Here is a 16,584-nt window from a genome sequence, read left to right on the forward strand (position 1 = left end):
GCCATGAGACGGAGACAGGAGTGTTTGTAGCTTATGTCTGTCTCCCCGAGAGCAGCTGGAAGGTCTCAGCACAAGCCAGGGGGCAAGCCCAAAGGCTTCATGCCGCCAGGGGGGGGGTTTCTCCATTTTCTCCCCCTCTCCCCATCACAGGCTGAAGATGGCATACTCCTGAGGCTCAGGTGAAGCCTAGGGTCCTGGGAGAGCAAACTCTATCCGCTCACTGCCCAGGAGATAGTCTGGACAGCTGAGTCCTGCTCACTACTATGGATCTACTTCACCCTGGCGCTTTCTGCTGCCTCTCAGGGCTGTGCCGTCTGGGGGGGCCCCCCCAGTCCTTGAGACCCAAGCCCCTCTGCCACGCTACCCCACAAGGTCTGAGTCCTGGTCTCCGTCATCCGAGGGTCACGATTTGTGGACATCATAAACAAAATGCAGGGAGTCCACAAGCCTCTCTTGGCATATGATTCTAAACGCTAGACACCACTGTTGGAGCCGTGTCCTTAACTGGGTCAGGAGAGGGAAGCAGAGTGGGGACATACTGTACTGAGGATCCTCCCAGTTCCTGCTGCTGGCTGTTGGGGAGCAAGCAGGTCAGCCTAGATGGTCACTGGAGTCTCGCATGTGATGTGGGGCTGAGAGGGGAGGGCTATGGCTCGAGCGTGAAATGTCTCACAGGCATGCGCGCTGTGACACTCGACGCCCCGCGGCGCTGCTCCCTCATGAGGTTGTGGAACCGTTCGGATGATGGTTTAACCAGCGGAAGTTGGTGGCTGGCGGGCAGGCCCCAAAGGTGGGATCTGCCAAGGTGTGAACAAGCTCCTCTGCAGGTACCTGCTGCCTTAGCCACCACCCGTGTGACGGTGGACTGTACACTCTGGAAGGCGAGGCCGACATCAATCTTTCCTCTCGAGTTACTCTGGGACATGGGAAGCAGATACTCCGAAACATTCGGAGCACTGCCTGGCTAAGGACGTTAAGTAACCTGTAAGGTCCCTTCCAATCTAGTCTGTGTATGCTAGGAGAGGAACATCATCCATATCCAGCTGTTTCCCATTTGGAGCTCCTTCCTGGGACCAGATGTGACCTGCTCCCTCATCCCTGGCTTACTGTACGCACCCTGCAGACCTCTCAATAATACTTTTTTTTTTTTTGATCTCTCTATATAGACCAGGCTGGCCCCCAACTCACAGAGATCTGCCTGCCTCTGCTTCCTGAGTGCTGGGATTAAAGGTGTGTGCCACCACGCCCTGTTCAATACCTCATTTTTAATGAGATATTTAAAATTTTTTTCCAGGTTGGCCTTTACCTTGTAACCCTGCTTTAGTCTCTTGAGTGCTAGGCTTACAGGGCTTGTGCCACCATCTCTGGCTTAAATTCCTTAAAACATTTCATTTTGAGGGGTTCAATGATGAAGAACACTTGCTGCTCTTACAGAGAACCCAGGTTCAGTTCCCAGCACCCATATGGTGGCTCACAACCATCTCTAACTTCAGTGCCAGGGGATCTGGCCCCTACTCTGACCTCTGACAGTACCAGGCACACATATGATATACACACACATACACACACACACACACACACACACACACACACCTAGGCAAAACACTCATACACATAAAATAAAATTAAAAAAAAATTTGAGACAGGACTTCATGTTAGAACCCAGGCAGGCCCTGAACTCAAGATAATCCTCCTGCCTCAGCTTCCCGAGAGCTCAGATCACAGGTTGTGAGCGACTACACATGACTTAAATCCATCAAAAAGAAACTGAACAAGCCTCCTTTCAGCGTACACACAATCAAGCACATGGCGGCTTTAAAACACAGTGGCAGGTCCATACTGTGTATTCAGGACAGTCTCGTAGATGCTTCCCTTCCTTTGGGGCACCCATTAGGGAGCAGCACCCATGGGGTCTCCCTCAGGCAAGCTAAAGTGGGGGCCTCGCTCTCTAGCTCTTCCCATGCCTGCCCGTCTCCTACCCACTCCACAGTGCCCGCTGAATGCCTACTATGGCTGTAACATAGTAGGTCATGTGAATCCTGGGCTGCCCTTGGAATGTTCCCAGAAGTGGGGAGGGGCCGCTGACCTGAGAACCCCGGGACCTAGACCAGGGTCTAAGTCTAGGTGGGTGCCGGGAGGGTAGCTGCTGTAGAACCCCCGACCTGCAGAACTTGCACTTCCGCCCAAAGTCTGCATCTGGCTGGTCTCCTCGATTCTGCCGGGTGAGCCTGAGGCCGCCCTGCGGTGTGAGTCCTGCCCAAGCTCGGCTGAACTTGCGGGGCTCAAATGGCCACCACTGATCCCCGGTAGAAAGCAAATGGGGGTAACTATCGCCTTGCTAGCTCTGGAAAAGGGGGGCAGGTATCCCCGGCAGTGTAAGGGCCGGCAAGAATCAAGTCGTCGCTGTGTAAGACTGCCCCTCGTGTGCCAATCAAGTCTGCGCTATCAGAAGTTGGCTAATGTTCACTTGTAGTTCTAGTGCCCCACCCCCACCCCAATCAGGCCTTGCACCAGCACAGCAGGCCACTATGGGACTCAGGGTGGTGATCTCTCTGTGGGTTTCAAGATGAGGACATCTGGCACTTTACAGCTACGCCTTTTCATCTGTCCCTTCTGAAGTGTCTCTCTACCATTAAGTGGCTTCCAGTGTCCATCAGCTGATCCGCACAGGGAGAGGCTAGATGGCAGCTGTCTGCTTCCCTGTGCTTCCCCAAGACCTGGGGTCCTGACCTGAGGGCTCCTACAGGTCACAGCCATGGTCCTGGTTCCACGTGGGCTGCCAGGGCTGTTTTATTCCGGGCTCACAATCCTCCCGTGGCCACCGGGTGACCTGCGTCTGTCATCTGAGGAGGACCAAAGCCTCCACCCTGTGTCTGTGTGAGCCCTGGAAGCTGGCTCAGTGAACATCCTCAGATGGGAGGTTGTGAAGCGGGTGGGCAGTCAGTCAAGCGCTGCTGGCTCCTAAGATCAGTCGGGGGGGTGGGGGTGGCGTACAAGAGAAATCCCCATATGTCCCTGGGATGTGCTCAGCCTCTGGTGGCGTCTGGGAGTATGCCACACGGCACTGGAAGCCCACCTGGGTTTGGAGTCTGTAGCTGCCTGTTAAGGTTCCTGGGAGGTTGGAGTCTCAGTAAAGACCTGTCAAATCCTGGAGAGTGTATGAATCACGGACACACATGGCATGGCTCCTCGTATGTGCCTGCTGCCACACTCCATGGATGTCCTGGAAACCCGCACCTCCAAGGCGCTGCCCTGTGCTCACTGCCGCCCTGGAGCGCCCAGAGCCTGGAGATGCTGAAGCTCTCCTTGGCAACACGCTGACGCAGAAACCAGCAGGCGGGCTGGGGGATGGGGGTGGGGCAATGGCTCCTTCTCCAGGCATGGGGATGGGAGGGGGTACCACCAGCTCTAGGAGAGGAAAGGCGAGAGGACCTTGGAGCTGAGCAGGAAAGGAGAGCCCTGAGGAGCCATGTACACAAGTCTTGGCACAGGCCCCCCCAAACTTCATTGAGCTTTTGCAAAGGTGGTGTGGTCTGATCTTGGCTGAGTCCTTGCTGGGGCTGGGACTTTGAGGGCATTCCAGGAGGGGGAGGAAGCAGCCAGTGGCAGCCGGGTCTCAGCATCTGGCTGGAAGGAGAGGTGAGAGGTGCTCCCTGTTGGCACAGCCAAGGCAGTGGGGGAGGGGAGGGATCAGAGGAGGGTATTGTCTTTCCTCAGCAGCCTGTTTGTTTTCTATCGTCAGATATTACTGGTGGAGCATGAAAGGTCAGAGCCATTTGGAATCCAGTGAATTTCCAGCTTTGCTAGGGTTTGCCATCAAGAATTTCCTTTTCTGGTGAACAACGCTACTTCCTCGGGGCCCATGGGGATGAGAGAGAGGGGAAGGAGAGAAGAAGAGAGAGGGAGAGAGAAGGGGGGAGCATAAGGGACTGGGGGGGGGAGGTAAGAGGAGAGGGTGAGAGATGGAGGGCGGTGAAGGGGAGAGGGAGAAAATGAATGAGAATAAATAACGTATGGTGTGCGTAGGCTCAGCCGCAAAGCCCTCCCTTCGGGAGATGCCCTGGTAGACTCAGCCTGGTTTCTGCAAGAGGTGAGCATGGGCCTCACGGGACGCCCCACAGGGATGGGCCTGAAAGGGGGCCAGAGGTAAGACACCACGGAGCTCCACTCAGTCCTCCCAGGGCCTAGCCCCAGGAGCGCCCTGCTTACACGGGAGCACCGAGCCGCACTGTGACAAAGCGCTCAGTGAGGAGGGGACAGGCTGCAGGCTATGGCCAGGGAAGGCATTCAGTGAAGCTTTGCTGGAGATGAACCTCTGTGATTGGCAGCTACAGCGTGGCTGGCCAACCCTCCATCATACTGTTCCCACGACCAACCCCCCGGGGCACTACACTTTGCCTGACATCTGGGTCAACCCCAAACTCTGACCGCAGGTAATGTCTCTCTCCTCTGTGAGGATGCCACTTCTAGTTAGAACCACACACATTGCTGGAGTGGGAAACGGCCGGAAACATTGGACGGGCGAAAACCCCGAAGATGGCTCACTCGTAAGACAGATACAGCCTGGACACAAAGTAGACCACAGGTGGCAACGGGGTCACCTACACCTGCCGCTCATCACCTCACTCATCGGGGATAGTATCAGTACCTGGCACGGTTCCCAGGGTACCTGGATGCTGGAGGGGAGGGGAAGAGAGCCCTGCCTTCTGTCTTCATGGCCATCGGTCAGGCTACAGGCTCTATGTCCAGAACACTCAGGCATCCAGAGCTGTGGCCAGAGCCTTCCTCCTTCCACAAACACCTTTGGGGGACACAGGCCCAAAGTTAGAGTCCTTGGATGAACCCCGAGAATAGTCATCACTTGCCTCAACAAGCCCAGACGAAAGAAGGCGCCCCATCCTTGCCACTGACCCTGGCTGGAGACCAGCGTTCCGAAGTGGAGAGGCCGGACCCTTGCCTCACAGCGTGGTGGAGGTGACACGTTCACGGATTCCTCACGGGCATCACTACCCCCCCTCCCAGGTACCACAGCTCCAGGAATCCACAACCTCACACAGATTCTTAGGGGCTGTAAAGGGAGACGCTGGGGTCTTTGTTTAGTGTTTCTGTCTGGTACAATGGTTCTGCTGAGGAAGAGAGCCCCAGGGCAGCCGCCTGCGATCATTTGTCTATCAGGCTTCCACTCCTGCTACTCCTGGGGGAGAGTGTAGGCAGCTTGGGCATCTAGCCTTCTGCCTCAGTTGGAGCTGAGCGTGCTGGCTACCCTCTCCATGCAAAAGGCCTACGTTGGCTTCCCTGTTTCCTCAGAAGCCCTCCTCCCCCGCTGCTCCCCCCCACCCCAGCTCTACCAGCTAACCACTGGATCTAGGTCTCCTTCAGGTTGCTTCTCTGGTAGGTAGCCCTTCTCACACACCGGTTTTAAGCCTGGGACAAGGGATTCAAAGAACATCAACGAGGCCCTGCAGCCAGCCTATCCACTAAGTCCAAGGCCGGGTCCTGGCACCTTGGATTTAACCCTTCTTAACCAGATCACCGCTAGCCTCTCCGGATCAAGATGGAATCACGGGGTCGGGGGGTGGGGGGGTGGGGTGGGGGGGGTGTTGCTGTTCTCAGGATCTCCATGTTAGGTAGTGCTGGTAGGAGCTTTAATGGGTTTGCTATGCTGCCACTGGGCCCACCAGTGACTCCGAGACAGGCCTTGCCTTCCATGTCCCCAGCACAATCTAGTCACCCAACTGGGGCCAGGGTGACCTGGAAACCTGGGCAGTGGGACCAGGCGCTACACCGATAAAGGTGGGGGCCCTGCCTGGTGAGCTCAGTGGCGCCTAGGGGTGTGGGGTCATCTGGAAGGGGTCTGAGCAGAGCCACCGAGGCCACAGTGATGTCCCTTGGGCTGGAGGCGTCATGGGGTGCTAGTGTGGCCCTGCCCACTGGGGTTCACAGCTTGACAGAGGTGCCCCCCGAGGGAGGCCCTGTGGCATCTGTGAACTCACCGTGCACACTCCCCTGAGCACAGAACAAGGGGCACGCTCACCCCATCTCAGGGAACCGCTAAAGGCTCCGTGTGGCTAGGTGAAGGCTCAGTACCAGTTGCCTCTCTCGGCTCTCACGAGCCCACCTGTTTCCCAGGAACAAACGGTAGGAACCTAGGCTTCTACTCACCGTCTGGTTGTCCTCATAGAGCTTCAGGTCATAGCCACTGAGCTCCACACAGAATATGATGGCCGTGACGCCTTCAAAGCAGTGGATCCACTTCTTGCGCTCTGACCTCTGCCCGCCCACGTCCACCATCTTGAAGGTGAGCTCCTTGAAGGTGAACTTGTTCTCCACAATGCCCGTGGTCATGTCCCGGGAGCGGAGGATGTCCTCCACCGTGGGGATGTAGTCAGGTGCCGCGATGCGCTCCAGGTCATTCAGGTAGTAGGCGGCATTGTCCTCCAGGTGGTACTCGCTGGAGCGCCCGAAGCAGGCCTGGGCCCCCGGGTCGGCCCACAGCCGTCGCATGACCCCCAGCAGCTCGGGCGTGATCTCGCCCTTGCTCTCGGCCGGGCCGGTCAGCGCGAAGAGCTGCACCGCGTCATAGGCACGGTCGGGGTTGTGGAAATCAATCTTAAGGGCGGCCAGGGCCCGGATGATGCGGGTCAGCGAGTCGATGGCGTTGTAGATGATGAGGGGCTTGTACTCCTTGCACGCGTCCAGGTTGAAGCCGCCGCTGTGGATGATCTTCATCTGCTTGACGATGGTGCTCTTGCCCGAGTTGCTGGTGCCCAGCAGGAGGAGTTTGATCTCCCGGCGCTGCCGCTGGCTCTCGGAGCGCAGGTGGCGGTCAATTCTCCGGGACCGCCGCGCTGCCTCTTTTTCCTCCGAGCTTTGCCGACATCCCATGGTCCGGCAGCAGCGGGTGGGGTGGGGGGGCCCCCCTGATACAGAACACAGGATGGGTGCCTCTCCCCCCTTTTTGCCCGACAGACAGGATGGTCACAGTGAGGGATGCTGAAATGTGTGGGCTGGTGTCACAGGCGGACTCTCGTCGGGGAGACGGCGGCGGGCTGACCTGGGGGTGGGTGCTCAGCACTGGCTTTGGGGCAAGGCCGTCATGTCACACTGCAATCCCTGCCCCAGTGGCTCTTCTCCTGCGGGCATGGCGCTCAGTGCGGCGGGGCAGAGACCACACCCTCCCCTCTAGTGACACTCCACCTCCCTGTTCAGCAGTGTGGCCTGATTTGCCGTAGTCATTCCCTGTACTCTGCCACGGTAGGAAAGCTGTCCGCTTGCGTCTGCCTGCCTAGGCAGTGTCTGCCCAGGCTACTGCTGTCTGGTCGCTGGTTGCTGTGGCGATGATGCTGATGCTTCTAAGCACGGCTGGAGGGCCCAGCGCTCCCTGAGGCCCCCCTGCCTCAGGCTGCTCTGGCTCCCTGCCTTGCATCCGGCCCTTCACCACCTAACGAAAAAAAAAAAGAACAGCGTGAGCTACCTTCCCCGGGCCCACCTCAGGCTGGACAGGGGGAAAGGGATCAGCCGCCGCTGCCGGGCCTCAGGAAACACCACAACGGTTGGTTCATCAACTTCCCAGCCCCTTAAGTGCTTCAGGGTCGGTGCCCAACCCACAGCAAAACAAACATGCCTGGCCAATGCCTTCCACTCGGCCGATCTGCTTGACGCCAGGTGCAGGGTGGACAGGCGTGAGCTGTGCAAAGCTCCTGCCTGCTGCCCACTACCCCACCCCCACCCCCACCCCATGGATTCACTTCTGCCACTTCTTGCCTCCTGGACCCTGTTGACCTTGTCCCCTCTGAGTCTGTGTGTCTGCCTGGGGCTCCACAGTATGATCCCCCGCTGCGGGTGTCCACTATTCCAGGACACAGAGGGAGCTCAGCCCTGTTCTGCTTTACAGTACAGTCCTGGCTGTGTGTCCCGTCTCCCCCCGAAGGAAGCCAGGGAAAATGGGGTATCTCCCAACTTTCACCCCTTTAGACACAGGGCCACCTCCGTTGTAGGGCCAGATGCAGAGAGTGTGTACCGTGTGTCAGGACGGAGCTCTGGCCCCCCGGCTGTCCTTTCCAGGGGGAATCAGCAGCTGGGGGTACCATAGGGTCCTGAGTGAGCAGTAGCTAGGCACAGTTTTTAAGGAATGGCCAAGGCCCGCAAATCGGGGCGATATGGTGATCATCTGTCTAAGGGAAGCCCTCAGAAAACTGGGAATCTCCAAGTCCAGCCATGGCTGCTCGCTCAGGTCCGAGCTAGGTTCAGGCTGAATCTTTCACAGATCCTTCTAGGCCAGAGTGTTAATGAGGAACAGCTGGACTCACAGCTGGAGCCAGTGACACCTGTTGACCACTAGGGGGAAGGTTACCTACTAGATACCTCCCTGACCCGCTGGGTGGCTGGGACAGGTCTCCTCCAGCCGGAGACTCAGTTCTGCCGCTGTCTGGGAGCCCAGGGTGGCAGCCCCCCGGCCATGACACATCTCCTGCCTTCTTTCTTCTGATCTGTCTTTGCTTGGCTATTGTGCCACAGGTACTTTATAACCTACCTGATGTCCCCCGTCCCCGATAGCAGGCTCTGGGGGCGAAGGCCCAAGGCAGACAGAGCTCCTCATCTAGACAGGAGCCTCCCTCTGCCTCCACTCCTAGGGGGTGACCAGAATCTGAGACTCAACCTACCCAGCCACCCACGTGCTCCTTTCCCCATCTGACTTGGACCCTTAGGAAATGGCAGCCCAGCCCCCATACCGTGCCCCTCCCTGTCCCTACCCACACTTTCCCCAGCGGCCGTGGCCTCGGATCTTCAGGGTGTGAACCTCACTCTTCACACAGCTTTTGGCCAGGTCCCCCATTGCCTCTCAGCACCCTGGGTCATTTACTCCACATCTCTGAGCTCATCCCTCGTGCTCACGGGTTATCTGGGCGGGAAAGAGCATCTTTCCCCAACAGAGAAAGCCTGGTACTCTGCAAGCACCAGCCCGTAGCAGTCACCACCCCACTGTTCCCCGGTCACAACATCATGATATCGTTACCTCCTCAGCCGGAATCCATCCATTCCCCTGCCCTCTCCCCACCGCTGCCCTCGGCTGCTGTGGGACATGCATGACCTTCTGTCCTGATGTTGCCTGCCCTCTTCCCCTGGTAAAGAGCGTTGAGTGAGCAGCCACCCCCACCCCCGGCTTCACCGCCACCACCACCACGAGCAGTGCTCAGTGCACAGTGGCCCCCCGAGTGGGAGTAGGGGGAGGAAGGGAAGGAAGGGGAGGTTAAGGGACTTCTCCACTTCTCGGCAGTCCCGCCTGAGCAGCCATGAAGGAGTGTGCCAGAGACACCCCAGAGGCAGAGCTGCTCCGAGCGGTGATTAGACGTCGCTGGGATGATCCCGGGATGTCTGAGAACGGGAAGCCTTGAGATGCACGCGCTCAGTGGTGGCACACAGACAGCACACGCGCGCACGCGCACTGGAGCCACACTCCGCTGTGGCTGTGCAGACCAAGGTCCGGAGCCACGTTTCCTTTAATGCACTTTCATTGTAAGCAAATGCCATGGCACTGATAAGGCCCCCGTCTCTCATCACACTAGGGCTTGCCCGAGCCTCTCCCTTCACACTGATGACCTGACAGCCCCCCCCCCCCAACACCCAGGGTACAGAGGTGTGTACCATCTCCAGCCTGCTGTGTGTGGGGGGTCATCTTTCCAGGAAGCCTTTCTAGCCGCCGCTGGGTGAATCAATGGGGGTGCACTGGGGCCAATGCCATTTTCCTGCCATGTCACCCTCCCTCCCGAGGCCTGGCTGAGGGTGTTCCTTGTTCACACCACGTTCTTCAGTGTTTTAAAAGTCAAAGGTATAGCCAGGCCTCACTGTCTGGTTCTCTTTTATCTGGTCCCGCCAAATGAGCCTCCCGAGCCGCTGCCAAGAAAACTAGGATCCTGGGGACAGGTTACAGTGACCACACGTTCAGCACATGGCCTAGTCTACATAGGTGACCCCAGTCTTGGTAGGGGGTTCTGACTCCTGAGGGGAACCTTGGTCCAGAGTTGCATCTGAACAGGAGATCCTGTCTTGTCAGGTCCTGCTTGCTCTGGGCTCCACGCTCTCGGCCAATTCTGCTTTAGGTGTCTCTTGCTGGAACTCTGCCTGCTTTTTGTAGGTCAGCTCACACGAGTGAGGAACCTCCCCTCCACGTTGCTGCTGCTTTTGCTGTGTGTCTGTCTGTCCTGCAGTGTCTCCTGTCAGGCAGAGGTCTCCTCAGGACTGGTGTGGTGCGGGAGAAAGACGCACCGCTGGGGAACTGGGAGGAGACCGTGGTTGTGAGCAGGCAGGGCACCAAAGCATGGTGCCTACCCTTAACTGCCCATCCTGTTCCTGCCCTGGTGGTGCCCCCCTCCCCAGCACTGGATCTTGAGAATAAAGAGAAGCAGCCTGGCCTTTGGTCTCAAGCGGTGGGCGAAGGAAGAGGTTTCTCTGTGGATGGACATGTGATCCGAGCTTCAGGAAATGTGCGTCAGCACCACGAGGCTGCAGGGGAACTGGGGGAGCTGGCTTGGGGGCAGCATGCTGCCAGCTGAGAGCCCTATCTGTTGCTGTCTAGAAACCCGAAGCCAAGGGCTGGTCCTTGATAAGTAGGCACTGGTTGCTGGGGGGCAGCGAGGGAATAAAGGGGAAACTGTGGTCAGGCAGCGAGCTCGTATCATGGGGACACGGCAAGAAACTGTCACAGTGATGGCACCGTGGAGTCACCCTCTGCTAGATCACCAGGGTACCAGATACCTTAAGCAAACAAGCTGAGGACCCTTCCCAGAATTCTTTTCGCGCCTCTGTGGGGTCTGGTCACACCTGGGCGAGTGCCAGAGTAGTGGGACTGGGAGATGATGATGGATGCAGAAGTCCGGCTATGCTCTGAATGGAACCTCAGCCAGGCCTACCCGCTGAGGTCGGGCTCCTGTCAGCCCTCTCTCTGAGTCTACCTGGATTTCACTGGGTCTTGAGGGACCCCTCCGGTCTCAGAATGGAGCCTGATGTCATCTGGCCAGAGGGAGAGTGGGCTCAGTGGGCGTCCACATAGTTTGATGTTTCCTGGCCCAGAAACTGAGTTCCCAGGGTGACACCCAGGATCTGCCAGCACGGTGTCCTTGGGGATGGCTAGAAATAATAGAAGTACTAGGCAGGGAGGAGGCTTGTACAAAGGTTTGGAATGTGTGGGTGTGGACAGGAGAGACGAGCCACAGTCATTGCGGAACTGAAGGGAGGTCAAAGGGCCTCATCGGAGATGAGAAAAGTACCAGGAGGAGCCTAGCTGGATTCTCACTTTTCCTTCATCAAAGAGAAACAAGAAAACGGTTCGAAGCTGTGTGTGCAGATGCACGTTTGTGACAGTGACCCGCATGCGCTTATGTGTATGTGTGTTTGGATGTTTGTGGATGTGTGCATGTATATGTATGTGTGTGTGTGTGTGTGTGTGTGTGTGTGTGTGTGTGTGTGTGTGTGTGTGTGTGTGTATCTGCTTAAGTAGCAGTGAAGATGTTCCACGGGATGGGGTAAAGTGCGTGTCTGTGTGCAGTTCCACATGGTAATCCTCAAAGCAAGGTGGTCACGGACAGGAGGGCCCAGCGGCGATACAGTGGTGAACAAAGGGGCTGGGGAAGCCAGCCAGTGCATCATCTCACACTTACGTTAGGAAGCCGTGGCTCGGAGCCTGGAGCTCGGGCTGTCTGTGCATTGGATAAGGCAAAGACCAGGTCCCCAAATTTACTCAGGGAAAGACAACAGGAGTCAGACCGTAGACAGGGCATAAACAACAGCAAGGGACGAGGTGGCAAAGTTTACTGTAAAAATGGGGCTCCCCGTTAGGAGGGGGAAGGTCAAGGGTGGAGCGCACAGGCGGCCAGTCTGCAAGGGTGGGCAAGGCTGGCCTCCTCGCGGAGGAGGAGACACGACTGCAAGCCCGTGGTAGAGGAGCAGGCGGGCAGGCATCTGAGGCCGAGGGAGATGCTGGTGAAGGCTGAGGTACCCGTGCGTGCGAGGGGCTGGAAGGACAGCCCAAGTGATGGTCCAGTGGCAAGTCAAAAGACAACAAGGGGGCCGGAGAGATGGCTCAGAGGTTAAGAGCACTGACTGCTCGTCCAGAGGTCCTGAGTTCAATTCCCTGTACCCACATGGTGGCTCACAACCCTCTGTAATGAGATCTGGCGCCCTCTTCTGTATACATAATAAATAAATAATTCTTTAAAAAAAAAAAAAAAGCCAACTAGGGCTGGGATGATACCACTGGGTTACAACAGCCTGGGAAAAGCTCCTGTGTACAGACTCCAGGTGAGAGGGCCAGGATGTGGAGGGGGGGACAAGTGGCAAGCGGATGTGACAGCTGGACGCTGCAGGTGGTTCTCTAAGATGAGCCGCAGGGCAGTGATGGAGTGAGTGGTGGCTGGGTGGGAGCAGGGAGGGGATGCAGCGTCCCAAGGACTGTCTGTCCAGCAAGGCTGAGAGGTAGGGCCACTATCGGAGAAGGGATGCTGAGAGAGAAAACGGTAGGCATGGGGATAACAGTCGACTCTCCTCGGAGTGTGGGACCTCAGTACAGCTGTGTGTGCCGTATCCGTCAGTCAGTCAGTATCGGCCAGTCTGTCCCAGCCCTCCGTCAGATGCACGCAGCTGGAGGCATGTAGAACGTGATGTCTCTGTCCTCGCCCAGCAGTTTGGGGCAGCTAGTCTTCTGTGGCCCCCAGATCTTTACAAGCTCCACGCTGGCCTCAATCACGCCACTGTACAAAGACTCAGTGCGCAGTGCGCGAACCCTGACCCCACCCGGGGAATCCTCTACTAGAAGTCCGCGTTCCTTCCAGTTCCGAAGCCAGAACTCTCGGTCCCTGCTTGGACTCTATCACAAGTACCAACCGTCTTCTTTAAGACCTTCCCTACCTGCCTGAGTCTAGAGCAGCGGTTCTCAACCCATGGGTTGAAAACCCTTTGGGGGGGGGGTGTCACATGTCTGATATCCTACATATCAGATATTTATATTAGTAGCAAAATTACAGTTATCAAGTAGCAACTAAATAATTTTATGGCTGGGGGGGGGTCACCACGGCATGAAGAACCATATTAAAAGGTCGCAGCATTAGGAAGGTTAAGAACCACTGGTCTGACTCTGGTATCTACTCACTACTTGATCAGCCTACCTTCAGTGTACCCTGCCCCTTCCTAAATATGACCCTCTCTGTCCTGGAAAAGATATCAAGTGACAACCCTGAGCAGGCCAGAGACATAGTTATAGACAGTGTCACTTCTCTAAGGATCTTCGCATCTTGGACACCCTCTACACCAGTTAGCGCCGCTCCTCCTTGGTCTATACCTATAGCTTACAGTCCCTGGAGGCTTGACATATTCCCTCCGAGACAGAGGACTTGGACAGTACAAAACCGACACCCATGGCTGCCAGAACCCACTGCGACAGCGCTGGGTTGTGCCAGCTTCTGGTCTGTCCCCCCCAAACTCCTCTCTCAGGACCTCCTCTGCAACGGTCAGTGAGCTGGCCCCGCAAGAGCACTGGAAAGGCAGATCGGACCCAAGTCACCGGGTGTCTTTGTCCAAGCTAGGTGACTCTAGAGTAGGAAGGTATCTATTGGCTTACGGGCCAGGGTCCCTCACTACCACGTCCTAGTTTCTCACAGACAAGCAGCCTGTCCTCTACCTGTCTAGATCCCTGGCTACCTGTTACCATCCTTGCTAGTCCCTCAGGAAGGCCTGCCTCATGCTGAACCTAGACCACCAGATAGGTTGATCCAGGACAGCAGGAGATTTGCACAGACACTCCCTCTGAACACAGAGCTACTTGCTGGGGAGATATGCAGGCCCCCTGAGGGTTTACACTCAGGCTGAATGGGTGGAGAAATGGTCAGACCCGAGACCCAAGACTGTTAGCTTCGGTGAGTAGAACCCCAAAAGGTGGTGGGTAGCCAAAGCCCAGGATACATCAAAGCAGTGAGGCTGCACCCTGACACACAGTTGGGCTACTAAATGCCCCCAAATACCACACACCTTGAGTGCATGAGGAGTCCTATTGTCTTGTACCCCAGGCAAAAAAATCTGGCCTGGAGTGTCTCCAGTCTCTGTGTGGGGGGCATCAGTGTATGTGGTTACAGGTCTTGAGGTAGAATCAAGAGTCCCTATCACGGAGTCCTTTCTAACCCACGGGAGTTACTCTGGGGCTGCTTGCACCTGCCTGACCCTGGCCTGTTCTGAAGTTCCCCATGAAGGCCAAGTGTACCCCAAGTCGGGGTGAACCTCAGCACTGCCCATACCCTCCACTCCATTTTTTGCAGTCACCTTCCGCCCTGACAGTGGCAGCTCTTCTACCTATGTTCCCTGGGCACCCAACAACCATGCTGTCACGGGGAGGGGGCAGAGGGCGGCCGGCCCAGCGGTGGCAAGCTGAGCTCCCCAGGCCCTTCATTCACATCAGGCTGTCGGGCAAAAGGGTCAAAGTTTCAGCTCCACAGCCACCCCATATCTAAGTCTGCAAGGACTAGCAGGGCTCTTGAGGAGGCTGACACCAGGGGTAGGAAACTGGGCTGGACAGGGTGAGCGCACTGGGGCAGGGCTGTGCAGGAGTGGATGCCACGTGGGACGCCACGGGTGTCGCCAGGCTCCCAGAGCAGCAGCTCCCCTGGATTTGGAAGAGGCGCTTCCGTATCCCGGCCCCTCCACGTTGCAGTGTAAGATGTCAAGTGGGCACTCCGTTGGGAAGGCTGAGCAGAGTCAGTGCGTGTGCTGGAGAGTGAGTGGAGTTGGAGCTGGACCCACACTCATCTGGATGAGAGGGGCTCCCTGAGGCCCGCACCTGGGCAGTTCACACACCGCTGGACTTTGGTTGCCCAACTCACTCGCCAGGAGGCTTCCCCAGGCCAACAGAGCTCATTCGTTTCTTTTCGTGAGTTCTCAGCTGGGCGTGGTGGTACACACGCCATGAATGGATTCTTCATGAATCCATTTCACTTGTGTGTGTTCTTGAACAGTGGGGGGGGGGGCAGCTTTGTGCTAGCCTCAGGGAGTTTATGTCCCAGGGAAGTCAAGGCAGTGGCCTTGGAGAGAAGGTACTGGAACCAAGCCAGGGCTTCACTGCGTAGTCTACGGCAGCAGCATGCCTCCTTGGGCAGCCGGAGCCACCAGGGGAAGCAGGGCCCAGAAGCCTATGGCTACAGACACATGGTCCCAGCACCCAGGAGGCTGAGGCAGGAGGATCATGGGTTCTGGGCCAGCTTGAGCTATATAGCAAGCCCTGTCTCAAAATGAACGAATCCATGAATGAACACACCAAGATTTACATATGGACCCTCTGGCTTACTCCTGGAACTGAAGTCCTTGAGTGGACACCCACCATGACTTTATTTTAGTAACAGAAGAAAACGGAAAAGCTTGTGCCTGCGGCTGCCACTGATAACCAGTTTCCTGCCCTCTTAATTCGGAAACATTTTTTTTCTCCTGCCTCTTCACGCCTGCCTTACTAGATGGTGCCCTCTTCTTCAGCTGAGACACTGTACATTCCTCTCTTTCCTGCTGAAGCGGAGCAGCTTTGTTAGGTTTGTCCAAAGCCGGGCCTGGGCTACAGGAGGAGTCTTCTTCATGCAGTCTGGCCCTCCAGCCGGCTCTATTTCCCTTCTCTGTCCGTATCAGCCTTCTTTGCCCAATACAAAGTACAGCCCAGAAGCCAAGACCCCACGGCTATGGACTTGTTCTCCTCAGCCAGATCTGTATGCAATCTCGTCCCCACCTGTTACTGTAAATGCCTGGGCACGGTCCGGGGTGAATCCATTTCATCTGTGTGTGTTCTTGAACAGTGTGGGGCGGGGGGGGGGGGGGGGCAGCTTTGGGCTGGCCTCTGGGAGTGTCTGTCCCAGGGAAGATGAGACAGTGGGCTTGGGGAGAAGGTACTGGAACCAAGCCAGGGCTTCATGGCGTAGTCTACGGCAGCAGCCTGCCTCCTTGGGCAGCTGGAGCCACCAGGGGAAGCAGGTATTTAGGGAAACTGAGCCCAGAAGCCTGTGGCCACAGACACTTGGTAGATAGCTACACTCCCACCCCACACCTGCTGGCTCTCATCTATGCCCGCCCATGTGTAAGGGTAAACACAGGGGCTGGTCCATGACTTTGTAGAAGTCTAGAGAAAGGAGGTGAGTTCCTCAAGGGAGTCTACAGAACTCAGCTTTAATCAACCCCCCATCCCCCACTTCTGTACCCCATGCTGTGTTCCTAATCTGGCCACATCTGGGTATAACTTGCTACAATGTTTTTCTTGAAATGGATTTACACACACACACACACACACACACACACACACACACACACACACACACACACACACACACACACTCCTACTTTAAGAAGAACTTCAAGTGGAAAGCCCAAGTCGTTCATCATAGAAATTATCTGGAATACACGACAATGTGAAGGGAGTGTTTTTGTTGCTAGCCTGGGACTGCAGAAGGGCCAGGTGAGGTCACTGGCTGTTTGTTAAACAGTGAGGATTAGTGTCTGCTGGTTGGGGACAGCCGCCCCGGCACCAAACTGGGATTCTCTCCATGAAGGAAAAGGATTACCTTCCTC

At 56.6% G+C, this 16,584-nt stretch overlaps 2 protein-coding genes across 4 annotated transcripts in view; one reads left to right on the forward strand and one right to left on the reverse strand.

Annotated features, from left to right (window-relative positions):
• Window positions 1–16,584, forward strand: part of Rsph14 (radial spoke head 14 homolog) — a 79,576-nt gene that overhangs the window by 38,319 nt on the left and 24,673 nt on the right. The gene's annotated exons all lie outside the window — the stretch shown is intronic.
• Gnaz (G protein subunit alpha z) overlaps window positions 1–16,584 on the reverse strand; it is a 52,691-nt gene that overhangs the window by 20,749 nt on the left and 15,358 nt on the right. Inside the window, exons 2-3 of one of the 3 annotated variants that reach the window (XM_042266702.2) lie at window positions 6,163–7,441; window positions 4,670–4,801 (exon numbers count right to left, since the gene is read on the reverse strand). In XM_042266702.2, coding sequence (XP_042122636.1) covers window positions 4,670–4,801; window positions 6,163–6,885 — 855 coding nt within the window. In that variant the 5' untranslated portion in view covers window positions 6,886–7,441. Of the gene's footprint in view, window positions 1–4,648; window positions 4,802–6,162; window positions 7,442–16,584 lie in introns of all 3 variants that reach the window. The other 2 variants (XM_015997770.3, XM_006979070.4) reach the window with 2 other exon arrangements.

Source organism: Peromyscus maniculatus, chromosome 21 (genome assembly GCF_049852395.1).
Source record: "Peromyscus maniculatus bairdii isolate BWxNUB_F1_BW_parent chromosome 21, HU_Pman_BW_mat_3.1, whole genome shotgun sequence".
NCBI classification, from domain to species: domain Eukaryota; kingdom Metazoa; phylum Chordata; class Mammalia; order Rodentia; family Cricetidae; genus Peromyscus; species Peromyscus maniculatus.